Genomic DNA, 18474 nt, shown 5'->3' on the forward strand with positions numbered 1-18474 from the left:
AAAATATAGGAAGTCATACAAGGAAAGAGATTAGTGAAGAAGAAGTTGGACAGTCTGAGGACGGAGGAGAGGCGAAAGGAATACATTGAGATGTGACGTAGGAAAAAGGTAGAGGTGGCGAAGGCTAAAGAAGAGGCATATGACGACATGTACACCAGGTTGGACACGAAAGAAGGAGAAAAGTATCTCTTCAGGTTGGCCAGACAGAGTGATAGAGATGGGATGTGCAGCAGGTAAGGGTAAGGATAGAGATGGGAATGTGTTGACTGGTGCCAGTAGTGTGCTAAATAGATGGAAAGAATACTTTGAGAAGTTGATGAATGAAGAAAACGAAAGAGAAGAGTAGAAGAGTCAAATGTGAATGACCAGGAAGTGGCAATGATTAGTAAGGGGGAAGTTAGAAAAAAAAGAGGATGAAGAGGATGAAAAATGGAAAGACAGTACACTGTTAAAAAATTTCTATAGAACACTTCTAAAGAATTTCAATAAAAACATTCTATACAAATGCGACAGAACTTTAGGATCCAAGTTCTATACAAATTCTATAGAAATATTCTATAGAAATGCTGTACAAATATTCTATAGAAATGCTATAGACTTTAGGACCCAAGTTCTATAGAACTGTTCTAAAGAACTTGTTCTAAAGAACAGTTCTATAGAACCGTGTTCTGAAGAGAGTTCAACAGAACTGTTCTAAAAAAAATTGAAACAATATTGCAGTCGTAAAGTGCATTAATGTGACAATCCCACATACAATCGTTGCCTTAGAAACATAGAACAACATATAAACAATGTTGCCATGCTACATGGAAACTGAACCATTAAAACTGATTGAAAACTTTATTGTGCAGTGTGAAACCAGACTGTTTTTAAATCAAACTACAGACAATTACAAACAATTAGGTTATTCAGCCCACAGTAATACTTGTAACATTTAGAACAAATAACTTTTTTTCTTAAATTCTGCTACAATCAAATTAAAATATAATATTCCACTACGTGAACTTTAACTATGTGTCTCTCATATTTACTGTCCGTCCTGGTTCCTCCTGCCCTGTTTCCTGCCACTGCCACCACATCTGTCAGGCGCATATTTCAGGCATGACATGGCCGCACTTCGTACATGACTCAGGGTCCTCTCATGGTTTCTCAAGACACAATCTGAGTTCAAAATTAAGAGACTTGGTTATTATTACGTCTGGCAAACAGTATAACTATCAGTTAGGAATCTATCAAACACAACAATCCATATTTTGTTTATAGAAAGAGCATTGCTCAGAAGTCTGCAAACAGCACACAAAATACTTTCAATTGCATTAGTAAATGCAATATCGTTTGAAAGTTAAAACAAGTACAAAATCATCACCTCATTCTCAACTGTACGTTACTGGTAAAAAAAAATTACATTCTGTACAAAATATGCAATATTCAATGACCTCTTCAGGAGCTGTTTCACATTTTCCATGAGGGTTACCCATCCCACTTTCAACATTTGTAATTTTTGCAAATCAAAAAGAGGATGAAAAAATTGGGAATTAAAGTTTGATGTTAAAATTAAACTCAACAACTTTTTCCACACTTAATCTTAGCAGTTTGGCAGAAGCAGAAGGGTCTTCTATCACCTTCTGTTCAAGGACAGTGAAGTCGACCAGATATTTTATCTCTACAATGTCGATGTTCTCTTCTTGTGCTGCCCTATGGTCTTGATTGTGACTGTGTTCCTTAACTCAATAAGCAGCATCAGCCCTTTTTTTGGAACCCTGAACGACAACACATGCACAATGCAGAAGCACAAATATGACAAAAAGGTCTTAAGACGAGTTATTCATAGACATTTTTGGCTTACTGTCTTCTTACATGGGCCAACTCTCAATGGAGGAATGGTAGAGGCTCATGTTTGGTGGTGGACGGCCATGTCTTCATGGTGACAGTGAACCACCTGTTCCACTGCCTAAAACAGTATGAATAAAACAGAATATCATGGTAACCAAGTTTTTTTATTGTGCCCTTTGGCCCGGATATCTTCTTATAAAGTGCTTTCAACAGAACATGTATTTACTTTGATGGTCTTGCAGGGCAATTAGAGCACTGGCATCACTTTTCGAATCCTCCACTTTGGGAGGTTTTTGGAGCTGTAAAGAAAATAAACCATGACCTGCAATATCACATTACTGAAAAGTTGATATAGTCATGACATAAATTCATTGAATTCCTGGACTCTTTGAAAAATAAAAACAAAACATCCGAAATTACACATTTATATAAAAAATATTGCTGAATTGTGCCTCACGGATGAGCACTGCTTTGGCCAGGCTGGCTCATACATACTCTCTGGGAGTCTGTCGCCACCGCGGCAGTATGTATGAGCCAGCCTGGCCGAAGCTGTGCTCGTCCACGAGGCATGACGCGGCAGCCTTCGCCAGGTTCGGCGCCGCGTCCGCTGGTTACGGCTTCAGCTGGGGTGGCTCATCTTTGGCGCCAGGGTGGCTTATCACGGTGCCAAGCCGGGCCGCTTTACGGTGTTGTCATCGCACATGGCTGAGTGCGCCACTGCCGACAGGGTTGTTCATAGCCGCCGCCATCGTCCGGGATGAACAACACCTTCAATGGTGGCAGTGATAAATAATTGTTTATGGTCCACTCAGCCGCGAGCGACGACAACGCCATAAAGCGGCCCGGCTCAGCGCCGTGATAAGCCACCTCAGTCGCGAAAATGAGCCACCGGCCAACAAGGGTGGCGGCCATAGTTGTTTGTGACGTCGTATACAGTCATCACAGTGGATCCCTGGCATTGAAAACACGCTGTGCCGAATGCCATTGCAGATGAACGAGAGTGAATTTTGGAGTTTTCTGATGCCCCTTCTGAGACTGAAGCTCTTTTTGAGGAAGAAAACATTTTAGAAGCGAGTGAAGCGACTACGGCCATTTTACCATATCGTTTTGAACCATATTTAGACGATACGCAGTTCAAAGACAAGGAGGACGAGGGGCCCGATGAAATATTCTCGATGACTGGCCCATAATTGTTTGATTTCCTCACCCTACTACAAGTGTCATGTATGTAGCGTACTCAGGAGGATCCATGTCGAACGAAGAAAATATCATGGGTGCTATCGAAATTAATCTAGAGCAATGTGTTATGTGTGTCTATATTGTTATTTTAGTTATTCATTCTTTATTCTTCTCTTTATTTTCGCCAAGGATGCCCAGACACCAGTGTCTGGTGGGAGGAGAGATCCTTTCTCCTGCCTGCCCCCGGTGCGACGGCACACACTGGCCCGCCTCCCCGCCTGACAACACATTGAGCACCCCTGACTTACGTACTTTATTACGTTCTGAGAGGAGGACTTGATTACAAACATTCGGGGGAAATAACATTCGCCTATTTGGAACACCCGTTCAACTTTGGTGACTATACGTCGTTTGGCTAGTTAGCTCGTGTTACACGCTACTAAACTGTGTTTGTACTTCCATTTTGTTATAGTTATGTGTTGTTTTGTATCAGGTGTGATTAAATTATCTTAAACGTAATACAAGTGTTTTGTTATATTTTGCTGGTATGACCAAGGGGATTTATTCTAAATTCACACGTAACATATGCTACAAACTGTGAGACAAATTAGTCCCCTCGAACTATTATTATTATTTTTTTTTGATAGCTCTATACACACCTACCTGTCATTTGGAACACACAAAGCTCTTGTCCTTTGGACCTGTGCAATCCATTTTTCAGGACGAATCGGGTCTTTTGGAAATGTGTGAAGAGTGACTCCATCCTCCCAAGTATTCAAGCAGAATCCAACAACACCACGAGCCGGCATTTTGGCTAACATGGAGGAAAAACAGCTAATTTCTCGAGTGTACAAGAGGTAAATACACTCAACTCTGAAGCTGTAGGTGTCTGAAAAATTAATCACATCCGGCTTCTTCTTCAACTCAAAACAGTCGACAGATTTTTCATGGCAGATGAAAAAAATGATATACGCCAACATCCTGACGTGCTGTAAACAAATTCCGGCTGATTTTTTTGGTTGACAACATACTAAATTTTATGTTTTAGGTGTCAGTGGCACTTTAAAAACAATTTCCATCAGAGACAAATTTAATTAACATTATATGATGCAACCCTATGGGGGCACAAACCAGTGGAATCTGTAGGCCGGTCCCAAGCCCGGATAAATGCAGAGGGTTGCGTCAGGAAGGGCATCCGGCGTAAAAACTGTGCCAAACAAATATGAGCGTTCATCTAAAGAATCCCATACCGGATCAGTCGTGGCCCGGGTTAACAACGCCCGCCCCCGGCACTGCTAACCTGCAGGGCGTCGGTGGAAATTCAGCTACTGTGGGTCGAAGACAAAGAAGAGGAGGAAACCGGATCCAGCGTCAGAAGAAAAAGAGGAATGCACAGAGCCTACAACTGAGTGTAGGGACTTTGAATGTTGGGACTATGACAGGAAAAGCACAGGAGTTGGTTGACATGATGATTAGGAGAAAGGTTGATATTCTGTGCATCCAAGAGATCAGGTGGAAAGGTAGTAAGGCTAGAAGTTTGGGAGCAGGGTTTAAATTATTCTACCACGGAGTAGATGGGAAGAGAAATGGAGTAGGGGTTATTTTAAAGGAAGAGCTGGCTAAGAATGTCTTGGAGGTGAAAAGAGTATCAGATCGAGTGATGAGACTAAAATTTGAAATTGAGGGTGTTATATATAATGTGGTTAGCGGCTATACACCACAGGTAGGATGTGACCTAGAGTTGAAAGAGAAATTCTGGAAGGAACTAGATGAAGTAGTTCTGAGCATCCCAGACAGCGAGAGAGTTGTGATTGGTGCAGATTGTAATGGACATATTGGTAAAGGAAACAGGGGCGATGAAGAAGTGATGGGTAAGTACGGCATCCAGGAAAGGAACTTTGAAGGGCAGATGGTGGTGGACTTTGCAAAAAGGATGGAGATGGCTGTAGTGAACACTTATTTCCAGAAGAGGGAGGAACATATAGTGACCTACAAGAGCGGAGGTAGAACCACGCAGGTAGATTATATTTTGTGCAGACGATGTAATCTGAAGGAGGTTACTGACTGTAAAGTAGTGGTAGGGGAGAGTGTAGCTCGACAGCATAGGATGGTAGTATGTAGGATGATTCTGGTGGTGGGTAGGAAGATTAAGAAGACAAAGGTAGAGCAGAGAACCATGTGGTGGAAGCTGAGAAAGGAAGAATGTTGTGCGGCCTTCCGGAAAGAGGTGAGACAGGCTCTCGATGGACAACCGAAGCTCCCGGAAGACTGGACGACGACAGCCAAGGTGATCAGAGAGACAGGCAGGAGAGTACTTGGTGTGTCATCTGGTAGGAAAGGGGAGAAGGAGACTTGGTGGTGGAACCCCAAAATACAGGGAGTCATACAAGGAAAGAGATTAGCGAAGAAGAAGTGGGATACTGAGAGGACTGAGGAGAGGCGAAAGGAGTACATCGAGATGCGACGTAGGGCAAAGGTAGAGGCGGCAAAGGCTAAACAAGAGGCATATGAAGACATGTACACCAGGTTGGACACGAAAGAAGGAGAAAAGGATCTCTACAGGTTGGCCAGACAGAGGGATAGAGATGGGAAGGATATGCAGCAGGTCAGGGTGATTAAGGATAGAGATGGAAATGTGTTGACTGGTGCCGGTAGTGTGCTAAATAGATGGAAAGAATACTTTGAGAAGTTGATGAATGAAGAAAATGAGAGAGAAGGAAGAGTTGAAGAGGCAAGAGTGAAGGACCAGGAAGTGGAAATGATTACGAAGGGGGAAGTCAGAAAGGCATTACAAAGGATGAAAAATGGGAAGGCAGTTGGTCCTGATGACATACCGGTAGAGGTATGTTCTAGTTCCCATTTTTAAGAACAAAGGGGATGTTCAGAGCTGTGGGAACTATAGAGGAATAAAGTTGATGAGCCACACAATGAAGTTATGGGAAAGAGTAGTGGAGGCTAGACTCAGGACAGAAGTAAGTATCTGCGAGCAACAGTATGGTTTCATGCCTAGAAAGAGTACCACAGATGCATTATTTGCCTTGAGGATGCTCGTGGAAAAGTACAGAGAAGGTCAGAAGGCGCTACATTGTGTCTTTGTGGATCTAGAGAAAGCCTATGACAGAGTACCAAGAGAGGAACTGTGGTACTGCATGCGTAAGTCTGGTGTGGCAGAGAAGTATGTTAAAATAGTACAGGACATGTATGATGGCAGCAGAACAATGGTGAGGTGTGCCTTAGGTGTGACAGAGGAATTTAAGGTGGAGGTGGGACTGCATCAGGGATCAGCTCTGAGCCCCTTCCTGTTTGCAGTGGTAATGGATAGGCTGACAGATGAGGTTAGACTGGAATCCCCTTGGACCATGATGTTCGCAGATGATATTGTCATATGCAGTGAAAGCAGGGAGCATGCAGAGGAACAATTGGAAAGATGGAGACATGCACTGGAAAGGAGAGGAATGAAGATTAGCCGAAGTAAAACAGAATATATGTGCGTGAATGAGAAAAGTAGAGGGGGAAGAGTGAGGCTACAGAGAGAAGAGATAGCGAGGGTGGACGACTTCAAATACTTGGGGTCAACAATACAGAGCAATGGAGAGTGTGGTCAGGAAGTGAAGAAACGGGTCCAAGCAGGTTGGAACAGCTGGGAGAAGGTGTCTGGTGTGTTATTTGACAGAAGAGTCTCTGCTAGGATGAAGGGCAAAGTTTACAAAACAGTGGTGAGGCCGGCCATGATGTACGGATTAGAGACGGTGGCACTGAAGAAACAACAGGAAGCTGAACTGGAGGTGGCAGAAATGAAGATGTTGAGGTTCTCGCTCGGAGTGACCAGGTTGGATAGGATTAGAAATGAGCTCATTAGAGGGACAGCCAAAGCTGGATGTTTTGGAGACAAGATTCGAGAGAGCAGACTTCGATGGTTTGGACATGTTCAGAGGCGAGAGAGTGAGTATATTGGTAGAAGGATGCTGAGGATGGAGCTCCCAGGCAAAAGAGCGAGAGGAAGACCAAAGAGAAGGTTTATGGATGTGGTGAGGGAAGACATGAGGGCAGTTGGGGTTAGAGAGGAAGATGCAGGAGATAGGCTAAGATGGCAAAAGATGACACGCTGTGGCGACCCCTAACGGGACAAGCCGAAAGGAAAAGAAGAAGAAGAAGAATGCTGACCCCCATCAATTAACTTCATCTGAATGGTAGTTTAAACTTATTGTGATTACTGTGACACAAACTATTGTGATGTAAGACAAAATTGTTCGGTTTTGTGCTTTTGTGCGCGAAATAAAAGGGGTTGGGGGATAAAAGGCTGTTCAGGTCACTTGGCAACGAGTAAGACCGACGGCCAATCAGCGTGCTGGTAAAGGCGCATTGATACAAACAAATGGAGTCATGTCATAAGCCGATGAAACCACGTTTGAATAAATACCATCTATATCTGTTATTTTAAACAACAGGTTCTTGGTGTTACTTGTGCGGGGGGCAACAGAATAAGGAAGCCAGTGTGGGACTTTTTGATGGCGCGGAGCATTATGTGCTATTCACTGTCGTGCCTCGGTTATATAAAAAGAGCGCACTTGAGCCGGTGGAGAAAAGCTTGTGAAGAGCGACGTTTTGTGAAGTTAACCCGTGTCCGCCTGCGTGGACACATGCTGGCTTCAGCGGATGCCCGAAGGAAACCGAGCAGCATCTGGCTTTTTCTACAACTCCCCACACAGTCTGAATGTCTGCGCAAAACTCTTCTGGAAAAGTAGGTAATTCTCCCGTCTCGTCTTCGAGTTAAACACTAACAAAATTCTAGCAACCGAATAAAAACTACAAAAAACCACGTTCCATTTGTAGCGTTTCTTCTAGTGACTTAATGCTTAACAGCTGTGTGGTCAGTTCCCTGCCGCGTGTCGCCGTATGGGTGAGTTAACTTGCCAACTAACTCGAAAAAAAGCTAACCGGCTACCCAAACACTTAAAAACACTTTTGGGACTAAATGTTTGCACTACTCTAGATGCTATTTGTTTGTTTTGGTCACGTGATTAGTTATGGATGCGCGTTTGCGCGTGAACGTTTTCGAAGGAAAACTCTGGAAAAGTGGAATAAAAGAGAGTGCGTGAGCTGTTCTGGAAGCCTCACGCACTGTGTACGCGCGTGCAACGCTCTAGTGGAGTTAAACGTTGCCAAATACTATTGCCACTTAACGATTCACACTGCGCTCGTCGGCTTCCATTCAAACAAGTCATTTAAATAGTTTTTTTGTTTGTTTGTGTTTGTGACTTGCCGGTAAATGTTCTTCTGACACTTAGACCACTTAATTGGGTACAGCATCCAGGTGACTTTTAATGGTATCAAGTGCAGTATTCTAAAGGAGCACGCAATCTTAAATCCTCAACCTTGGTGTCTCCCACAGAAGGGGGGGGGGGGGGTGAACACCACCTCCACCACAAGACCGTTTTCATTTAAAGTGAGGATAACGTTGCATGTTTTTTTTTTTTTTTTTTTTTAAAACCTTTGGTTTGAAATGTTAGTGTACTGAATTTAATTTAATGGCTAGCTATAGCCGACGCAAGCACTTATCTATGAAACACATTTTTAGCTTAAAAAAATTGTTGAAGTAACAACGGTTTTGGCTATTTTGAGGAACATTTGTGTTTCCAATGGATATCCTGGTCCAACTTGTTCACTCCCAAGCAGATGCGATGTAGCCTTGAGTTTTTGCTGATACTGCTTTAATCCTATATTGGGAATAATCACACAATCATTTCGAAGATGGAATGTTATAAAAGGCATGAGCATTTGCTATTACTCAAACAGAAAATAATAATCAGCAACAGTTGGTATGAGCGAAAAACTCCCATTTACTATTAAACGATGGGTTACGTAGTCAATTTGAACAGGAATGTACTGCAATTGTATAAAATAAACAAATGTTGGAAAATCCTGAAAACTGGTAAAACCAATAATCTTTAAAATGCAACATAACTACTGAAACATATTCTACAAGCAAATAGATTAAGAATATAACTTGCTATGCAAATTATACTTTTAAATTACAAAGTACATATTCAAGTTCATATGTCAGTTTAGCATCTTATCATTGTAAATATATCCAAACAGCTTTGTTTTAAAACTGAGAAAGCGATCTTTAGATCATAGATGTTTGGATCTAGTCAGGTTCAATACTTTAATTTTTTTTTATTGCTGATATCATAATATCTGATCTCAAAAATTGGATCAACACTTTATCGCCCATACAAAATTTTGGAAAAAATAAGCCTTCCAATTAGAGTAAACCATCCATACATTTTCTGAGCCGGTTATCCTCACAAGTGTCGCGGGAGTGTTGGAGTCAATCCCGGCTGTCATCGGGCAGGAGGCGAGGTACACCCTGAGCTGGTTGCCAGCCAATCGCAGGGCACATGGAGACAGACAACAGTCACAATGATACCTAGAGGCAATTTTGAGTGTCCAATTAATGTTGCATGTTTTTGGGATGTGGGAGAAAACCGAAGTGCCCGGAGAAAACCCACAGAGGCACAGGGAGAACATGCAAACTACACACAGGTGGGGCATGAATTTGGACCCGGTCCTCAGAACTGTGAGGCCAACGGTCTACAGGTGCCTAGAGTAGAGCATAATTCTCAACATATCTCATCAAATGTCTCATTGATATGCTACTCTGGGAACCCCTTCTCCGAGTGGCTGACAAGTTTGAAATAAAACTATCCACCAATAGTGCATATGGGCCGAAAATTCTAGACTGTCAAAATTACTGTTATGTTTTTAGCAGCATTATTTAATCTGGCTATTAATAAATCTACTCTAATTTGTGCCAACGGAACATTTTTGGGTGAGACTGTGGACGACTGGTAAGCACATTAGCCTCACAGTTCTGTGGACCCGGGTTAGGGTTAGCATACACCAGTTTCCTCCCACATTAGGAAAAACAAGCACAGTAGGTTAATTCAACACTTAAAATTGTCAGTCGGTATAAATGCAAATTCAAATGTTTTCGTTTATAGTGTATGTGCCTTGGAACTGGCTGGCAACCAGTCCAGTGTGTTCCAAGCCTCCTGCCCACAGGTAATTGGGATATTCTCCACTATACCTGTGACCCTCATGGGGATAAGCACTGTAGAAAATGGATGGTTAGATGGAACATTGGAGACAGAAGCAAATTTCTTGTTGTGTGCATTGTTTTTTTATAGAGTATTTTGGAGAACTTAGAAGTGCCTATTCCGTGTTTTTTAGAAAACTCAACAAAAATGGTGCCCACTTGTTGCTAGTTGCTTATTTTTCAGATAAAATAGTCTCTCTATTGGAGTCTTCCTTGTATGTATGAAATGAAAGCTAAACTTAAATTGTCTGCCTGCAGTTGACAAAAAAATGCAGTATGGTTTAGTCATTTTATCATGTGGTGCTGTCAGCAAGTGAAAAGGCTGTTTCACTTAATTTAAAATACCCATTAGGAAAATATGAACTTCAGTATCTTCACATATAGGCAGGAAGACATGACTTCACCTTCAGATATCATCTGTGAGGCGATGTGAGTGTTTTTGGTTTTTAATATAGCTCATGGAACCACCCCAAAATTCATTACTTCCTTTTATTAAATTTAGCTTTCAATTTCAATGGCTGTAGCTCATATTTTAATTTACTAAAAACATACTGCCAATACAAATGTAATGTGCAAAATGGTCATAATCATAACTACAATTACATTTGAAAATTGAGCAAACCAAAAAACAAAAACTGAAATATTGTTGTGAAATTGAAATCAAGCGGTTCCCAGCATGCGTTGTGCCATGTAGTAATTTTGTATATGTACAGGGAGTCCTGTCTATGACTGAGATCTGTTCTTACACTGGCAACGTAACACGAATTTCCACGCAAGTCGGATTTCACCGTTAGTTAAACTTTAGGATGACAGCTGGGATTGGCTCCAGCACTCGTGAGAATAAGCAGCTCTGAAAATGGGTTGGGGTGGGTACTTAGTATTAAAAAAAAAAAAAAAAAAAAAAATGCTGTACTTACCATTACTTCTAGAAGTGGATGGTGATGAATGAAGGGAGGCTGTGCTTAGCTATTGCTAAGGAAGCATGTGCACGTAGCCTTTGCTAGTGGTAAATTGGTCCTCTGTGTCTTTGCCTTTATGCTCTTTCAAAGTTAGGAAAATACGCTGTGCCTTTTCCCTTAATGAACATTAGGCTAATATTAAGCCTTGATTGATAATGTAAGTAATCTTTCCATCTCGGCAACGGTTGAAGAACAGTCCTTCGTTTATTAGGTTTTTTTTTTTTCCTTTCGCAAAAAAGAATTGCTTTGTGATCACTCATAGGGCTGAAACCCTTCACGTTTTTGTTCTAAAATACAAGCGTTGTCCTTAATAATAATTGCCACGGTCTGAATAGTCTTTACCAATGTTCATCGGTGTTACTCCTTTCTCTCTTTTTTTTTTTTTTTTTTTTTTTTTGGGATGATTTTGTGAAGCTTTTTTTCTATGGTAATTGCTTTAGATGTAGATGGATGGATTTTTTTTTTTCTTTTTTTAAGGGCATATTTGTGCCCTGTGATTGGCAAGGGACTAGTCCAAGGTGCGCCCCGCTACTCAACCTAAGTCAGCTGTGGTAGGTTTCAGCACACCTGCGACCGCAGTGAGGATAAGCAGTACAGAGGATGGCTGGATGGATCCTGTGCAGCGTAATTTTAACACAACAAAATCAATTTAACACAATTGAAATTAATGGCACCACTTGTTTTATGCTGCGTTCAGATGAAACTTCGTCCTTCACGATACTCCGGTTACAAGACATGCTGTCATAAATTTGTTCTGTCTTGGACCTGATGACAGGCCACATTACAAATATGACACAGGCCAGACCCCGCATGATCATTACGTACTGTCACTAAGAGCACAGATATTCATGGAGGTGGGAAAAGAAGAATGAAGCAGCAGGGCATAGAGGATTGTGGGATGCATGTGCAGGTCTGTGGGTTCAACCAGAAATAGGCCGTGCATGGACAGCAGGCGCACTGTAGACGTTCCCAGCATACATGGGCAGCAGAAAAGAGGCTGCACTAGTCAGAGTCTTAGGCGTTTTGTCCCACTTCCACGTTTGTTGTCAATTTCTCAGAATAATCGTAGGAAAGGAGTGTCAAACCATATAATCACAATATTTGTGTCTTAAAAATCCACGAATATTCAACATTTTCTTCATGGTTTTGGTAGGCGTTTTGTCCCACTTCCACGTTTGCTGTCAATTTCTCAGAATAATCGTAGGAAAGGAGTGTCAAACCATATAATCACAATATTTGTGTCTTAAAAATCCACAAATGATCAACATTTTCTTCATGGTTTTGGTGCAAATAAGTACATGTGCTTCCGGAAAATATTCACACGTTCATTATCTTGTTGCAAATCATAGGAACGATAAAAACTTTTCAGCAAAAATATAATTTCAACAGTGCTATGACTCAATGAGCATGAACCATTCTGTTATGGAATCCAAAACGCTATCGGCTTCTGTCATGTTATTTCAAGGCCTGTTGCCTTTTATACAGCATTCAGTGAGAAGAACTATTTGGAATTTCTTACATCTCCATCAGTTGGTCACCAAATGTAGATTTATATAAATCACGAATAAACAGTCTGCTTAAACTACTATGTACTTTTTTTTTTTTTAAATGGCTTAATTATTCACAGGACGAGGTGAGCCCTTGGATTTAATAACTGTCCGACTCTCCTTTTGAAGGCAAGCAAATGTTTCCTGAAGTTGGTGAGTTATTTTGGGAATTTTGTTTTTCTGAGATTGTTGTTAGGTCAGTAAGATTTCTGGGATGTTTCAGAATGGCTCTTATGGTAATGGTACAGCATCTCAGTTGAGTTTCGCTCTGGGCTTTGATTGGGCCTGACCTTGAAACATGACTACCATCATCTACCCCTGCTTCACAGTACGGATAATGTTTGATGGTGTTGTTCCTCCCAAATAATTCCCGTTTGGTTTCATCTGCCTCTGCAATGTTTTGTCAGTGGTGCTTGGAACATCCAAATCTTTTTTTTAGAAAAATTCAAACATGATGCCATTATTTAATTGAAACAGTTTAAATACTTGTAAAGAAAACTGTTTCCTCCCATGTCTTCTCCTTTGATCCCATTCTTGTTTGTTTTATGAATGGTAGATTTGTCAACGGAGATGTTTGTATGTAGAAATGATTTGTGTAAGTGTTCAGCTGACACTCCAAGGCTCTTTTGTTACCTCATTGAGCATTTTACACCCTCCTCTTGCAACTGCCACTCCTCTGAAGAGAAGAAAATGCCACTTCATTTGTGCACCATTTGTCTAACCCTGCCCTAATTAACATCAATTTTCTTTTTTTTTTCTCCCAGCTTTATACAAGTCAACCATTTTTAATTGTAGATTCTGTGAGCGATGCATGCAAAAGATCAGACGATGCTTCTTGAGAGAATTGTAAACTTGTGAGTTTACTAGCAGTCAGAGCAGCTTTAAGCCACACCTACAATCTCCAGGTTGACTCAAACCTGAGTTTGATCAGCTTTTGAGAATCTGTAGCTTTAGACCGTGGTTCTCAAGTGCAGTCACACAAGGACCCTCATTTTTTTATTGCTGGAAAGTTGAGACTCACTTTTAAAGGAAGTTAAAAACAAATGCATTTTGTTTTCATAGCTTCTGAAATTGGGGAGTGTTTTAAAATGTTTGACATGCCCATAATTGTATTTTTTTTTGCTAGCTGTACCCAACTCACCCAAAATGGGTCTGTGATCATTTTTAGGTCCTGACCCCCACCACCCTCCTCTGCTTCCTATGAACATTAAAGTGGGCCTCTCATGAAATGGATGATTTTTGATATATTATAAACAAAAAATCCACAGCCAATATGGTCCCATGTGTTTTTTCACCACAAAACATGCGATGAGCTGCGGTGGCTCATCTCCGCCGCGGAAGTGGATCGAACGGGGATGCGGTTTGGCCATGATCACATCATCTGAATATGGCTTGAAACAATAGTGTAATATTGCCCCGGTAACTTCACTCGGTTGTTTGGTGTTGTTCTTTTCGAAAAGAGCTTCGGTGTCAGAAGGGGCGTCGGAAAAATCCAAACATCTCTGTTGTTCGGCTTCCATAGTAGCAGGCACTGCGCGTTTTCAACGATGGAAGTGACGATGACGTCAAGGACAGTGAACGCGACTAATATGGCGACCACTTCGATGTCGAGGGGACACTCAATTGCGCAACTTTGCGCATGGATGACGCACGATCCGCTCACGTTTTTTTTCGTATAGACATTGAAGTGAATACTGTTATGTATTTTTCATTACAATATCTATTTTAGAATGTTTATAGGGATGACAGTCCTACTTTAATGTTATCAATATAAACTTGAACACTTAACTTTGTCGTATTCTTTTCAACATACTGTTTATTCTTGATTTCCATGGTTAGAATAGATTTTGACCAATTTCCACAGAAATTCCAAAGGGTTCACATACCTCTTCCCTCCCTGGGGTCAGTTGACACCACCAACCCTTTTACCCAAGCATAACATTTGTCTGTTTTATTGCATAGAAATGTTGAAACAAAAGTAAACCCTCTCACCCTTTGACGTTTGAAATTTTCGCAATGGGAAGGAATATCTGCAGAGTAATCCTGTGTTTTGTAGCTATTGCTGGCAGTATTCATTTGTCTGAGTAAGTATTCAGTGGTAGGTCAAGGTCTTGGTGGATTTTTTTTATATACATTTTGCCTTGTGTTGTGAGCCAAAGAGAATTAAAATGTTGTCCCTCAACCGAAGTTGGAATAAAAAGGAGCAATAGTTTCTGATGCACTTTTGGATGTTTGGGTGGTACAGACTAACATGTATATCGCTGGAATTAAGTGGAGTTCTCACCTCCAAAATTTCAATTCTTCATGAAACCAAAAACTGCACATTTAGTCATTATTGCATTTTCAAATAAATTTGGTGAATAATTTGTAAAAATAAGACTTATGTGGGAATAGGCCAGTAAGATAAATTTGTGAACATGTATTAAATTAACCAATTTGGATATCCAATAGGTTTCCATAAGAGTGTCAAAATACAAAATGGCAACAGTAGCAAAGAGCTGCAGCAAGCAGAAGCTTACAGTGAGACTTATCGAACAAGTTCATATCACTCACTAGGCTGACCCCTTTGTTGCCACATGCAACACTACAGCCGCTACGTTGTGACTTGGTATGTGGCATTGTACACCCATTATGAAACAAGTTTTTCCTTTGAATGTGCTTTTTTTTTTTTTTTTTTTTTTAAATGGACCTAATGCATTTTTGCTTTTTTAGAACTTCTAACAAATGTCTACGGGGGGCTGGATTAAACGAAATGCTATTATACTGTTCCACTCCTCCAAATATTTTTACATTTTTAGGTGGCTCAGCTGGAAAGCATTGGCTGACAGTTCTGAGCTCCTGGGTTCAATCCCAGACCTCCCTGTGTGGAGTTTGCATGTTCTCCCCGTGCCTGCGAGGGTTTTCTCCATCCCAAAAACATGCAACATTAATTTGACACTCTAAATTGCCCTGAGGTGGGGCTCTTTTGTCTCTGTGTGCCCTGTGATTGGCTGGCAACCAGGTCGGGGTGTACCTGCCTCCTGCACGTTGACAGCTGGGATCGGCTCCAGTACTCCTGTGACCCTCGTGAGGATAAGCGGCTAAGAAAAATGGAGGGAGAGATCAGTTTGCGTGGAAAAGTGGTTATTTCAGCATCTGTGCCAGTCTCATGCAAGTTAGTGGCATGAACCAATTGCTGCTGATTCAATGGCACTCATTAGTGCAGGAAAAAAATGCATTTTCGGATTTGAATGAAAACTGATCTAAGAATAACATTTGACAAGATAATGACTCTGCATTTTCTGTCTTTGTTACGGCCGCCCCTTTGCTGTTTTCCTGCACATCCTACTGTAGTCATGCAGCTGATTAGAGAGCAAGGATACACACAGCAGTCTCCTGCAAAATCATACTCTGTGCAATGAGCCATCTAATGGTGGTGCCAAAAGAGCTGCACAGATGTTCATGAGTGCAACTGTGGGAGAATGAATGGGAGAAAGGCAGTTGTTTAAGTAATCTCAAATGCATCAGGTACTGCCCTCTCTGGTGTTGTGACAAAATCCCCCCCCCCCCCCACACACACACACACACACACACACACGCACACAAAAAAGCTTCCTTTCACCCTGTGTTAACGAAGCTCATCCTTAACTAAAATGTCTTGCTGTATCAAACAAATGGATACAGCGCTGGGTCTTAATTTGGAAAAAGTTATGTTGGTGGGCGGCTCGTATGAAGTACTATGGTCTTTCTGTTTTGTTTTGTATCAGGTGAATTTCATCTTTCTTTCCTTCATCCACAGCTTAAAAAAAGTGACAATGGATGCCAAAGAGGCAGCAAGTGACTCAGTCAGCATTCTGTCTTGGGAGCAAGTGAATCGTCTGGATGAGGTCCTGACTGAGGTGGTGCCTGTCCACGGCCGTGGCAATTTCCCCACACTGGAGGTGCGTTTGAAGGACATTCTGGCTCGGGTGCACTCCAGTTTGACACTAAGTGGCATACGTGTGAAAGATGTGCGTCTGAATGGCTCGACGGCCAGCCACGTACTGGTGCAGGACCTGGGATGGAGCTACAAGGACCTGGACGTCATTTTCAGGGTGGACTTGCCGCACGAATCTGAATTCCGGCTCATCCGTGACGTGGTGCTGGGCACCCTGCTGGACTTCCTCCCTGAGGGCGTCAACAAGGAAAAGATCACAGCCACAACACTGAAGGAGGCCTACGTGCAGAAGCTTGTCAAGGTCAACACCGAACAGGACCGCTGGAGCCTCATTTCGTTGTCCAACAACAATGGCCGTAACGTGGAGCTCAAGTTTGTTGACTCCATCCGCCGCCAGTTCGAGTTCAGCGTTGACTCCTTCCAGATTGTCCTTGATTCTGTTTTGGCTTTCTATGAAGTTGATAACGCAGCGCCCATGTCGTCTGAGCACCACCCGGCAGTGAGCGGTGAGAGCATGTACGGCAACTTCAATGCGGCACTGGGCCACCTGCGTGACAAGCTCATCGCCACAAAGCGGCCCGAGGAGATCCGCGGCGGTGGCCTGCTCAAGTACTGCAACCTTTTGGTACGGGACTTCCGGCCCGCCAGTGAGGAAGAGTTCAAGGGCCTGGAGCGCTACATGTGCTCACGTTTTTTCATCGACTTCCCCGACATCAGCGAGCAGCAGCGCAAGGTGGAGGCTTACCTCCAAAGTCACTTTGTTGGCGAGGAGGCCAGCAAGTACGATTACCTCATGATTCTCCGTCGTGTGGTCAATGAGAGCACAGTGTGCCTCATGGGCCACGAGCGACGCCAGACTCTGCACCTCATCTCGCTCATGGCCTTTCGCGTGCTCGCCGAGCAGAATGCCATACCTGATGCATCCTGTGTCACCTGCTACTACCAGCCAGCACCATACGTGCGAGACCACAACTTCAGCAATTACTACGTGGCCAATCAAAACATTCCCACATGGCTGCCATGCAACTGATAGGATAGCGGGTAGGAAGTGGGGGGACGCATGTGACAGGCTGCTCCCCCTGATTGTAAGGGGCGTAAAAATGAAACGAGGTTACAGCTTATTCTAAATCAAGTGTTTCATCTTTATTGAACCCTTTCCCGTTTCGTTCTTTTCTGACATGTCAGTGTGATACATTTTAAGTGTTATTCCCACTTTTCTTTCTAGCTGGGTGAATCCCCCCCCCCCCCAAAAGTTAATAGGTAGAGTCTGATGATGATGAAGCCTCCCCACCCTCCTGGGATTATGGAAAAAAATTAAAAATGGTATCCAAGGGGAAGTGTAATCAGATGGTAGGCCCAAAACAGAAGAGAGACGGAGCTGGGGGGGGGGGGGGGGGGGCGAGGCGAGCGAGGTTAACGTTTGGGCTGGTTCTGATGTGTTCTGAGTCAATTTTCTTTTAATATAGTTTTTGATGTGTAATCGCTTGTCGCTTTAGTTAAAAAAAAAAAAAAAAAAAAAAAAAAAAATTCCAGTGTACTCTTTGTGCATTACTGTCACGTATTAGTCCAGTTCGGTACAGTAGGGCTCAAAATGGTCATCTGACCATACATCCCTATGGGAAGGGCACCCCTGTGAAAGACGAGTCCATCTCACATCTTCAAGGCGCATTGAACGGCTGATCATTCCAACTCAGTTGTGCAGATTTGACCCCATTTATTTATTTTTTTGTGGGAGCGGGGATGATCATGATTATCGGGCAGCTTTGACCACAAGACACTGTGGCTCAGTTTTGCAAGTGTTTTTGGTGTTCCAAGCCAGCCTTTGAAGTGTGTGTGTGTGTGTGTGTGTGTGTGTGTGTGTGTGTGTGTGTGTGTGTGTGTGTGTGTGTGTTGTGTGTGTGTGTGTGTGTGTGTGTATATGTATATGTATATGTATATATA

The 18474-nt window shown here is 42.4% G+C and overlaps 1 protein-coding gene and 1 long non-coding RNA gene across 3 annotated transcripts; one reads left to right on the plus strand and one right to left on the minus strand.

Annotated features, from left to right (window-relative positions):
* Positions 1-1872: 1872 nt before the first annotated feature.
* On the minus strand, positions 1873-11276 carry LOC133512598 (uncharacterized). The gene is made up of 3 exons (XR_009798218.1): positions 11029-11276; positions 2060-2132; positions 1873-1951 (listed from the first exon to the last, which is right to left on the minus strand). It is a non-coding gene; the product is annotated as an uncharacterized LOC133512598 (long non-coding RNA).
* tent5c (terminal nucleotidyltransferase 5C) lies at positions 7516-18246 on the plus strand. 2 transcript variants are annotated; one of them, XM_061842379.1, is made up of 2 exons: positions 7516-7757; positions 16396-18246. In XM_061842379.1, the coding sequence occupies exons 1-2, from the start codon at positions 7669-7671 to the stop codon at positions 17561-17563; spliced, it is 1257 nt and encodes a 418-aa protein (XP_061698363.1). In that variant the 5' UTR covers positions 7516-7668; the 3' UTR covers positions 17564-18246. The 2 variants fall into 2 exon arrangements, with proteins under 2 accessions (XP_061698363.1, XP_061698362.1); XM_061842378.1 differs by having other exon boundaries at positions 7596-7753.
* The last annotated feature ends 228 nt before the right edge of the window (positions 18247-18474 follow it).

The sequence above is a fragment of the Syngnathoides biaculeatus genome, chromosome 14 (genome assembly GCF_019802595.1).
Source record: "Syngnathoides biaculeatus isolate LvHL_M chromosome 14, ASM1980259v1, whole genome shotgun sequence".
NCBI lineage: Eukaryota > Metazoa > Chordata > Actinopteri > Syngnathiformes > Syngnathidae > Syngnathoides > Syngnathoides biaculeatus.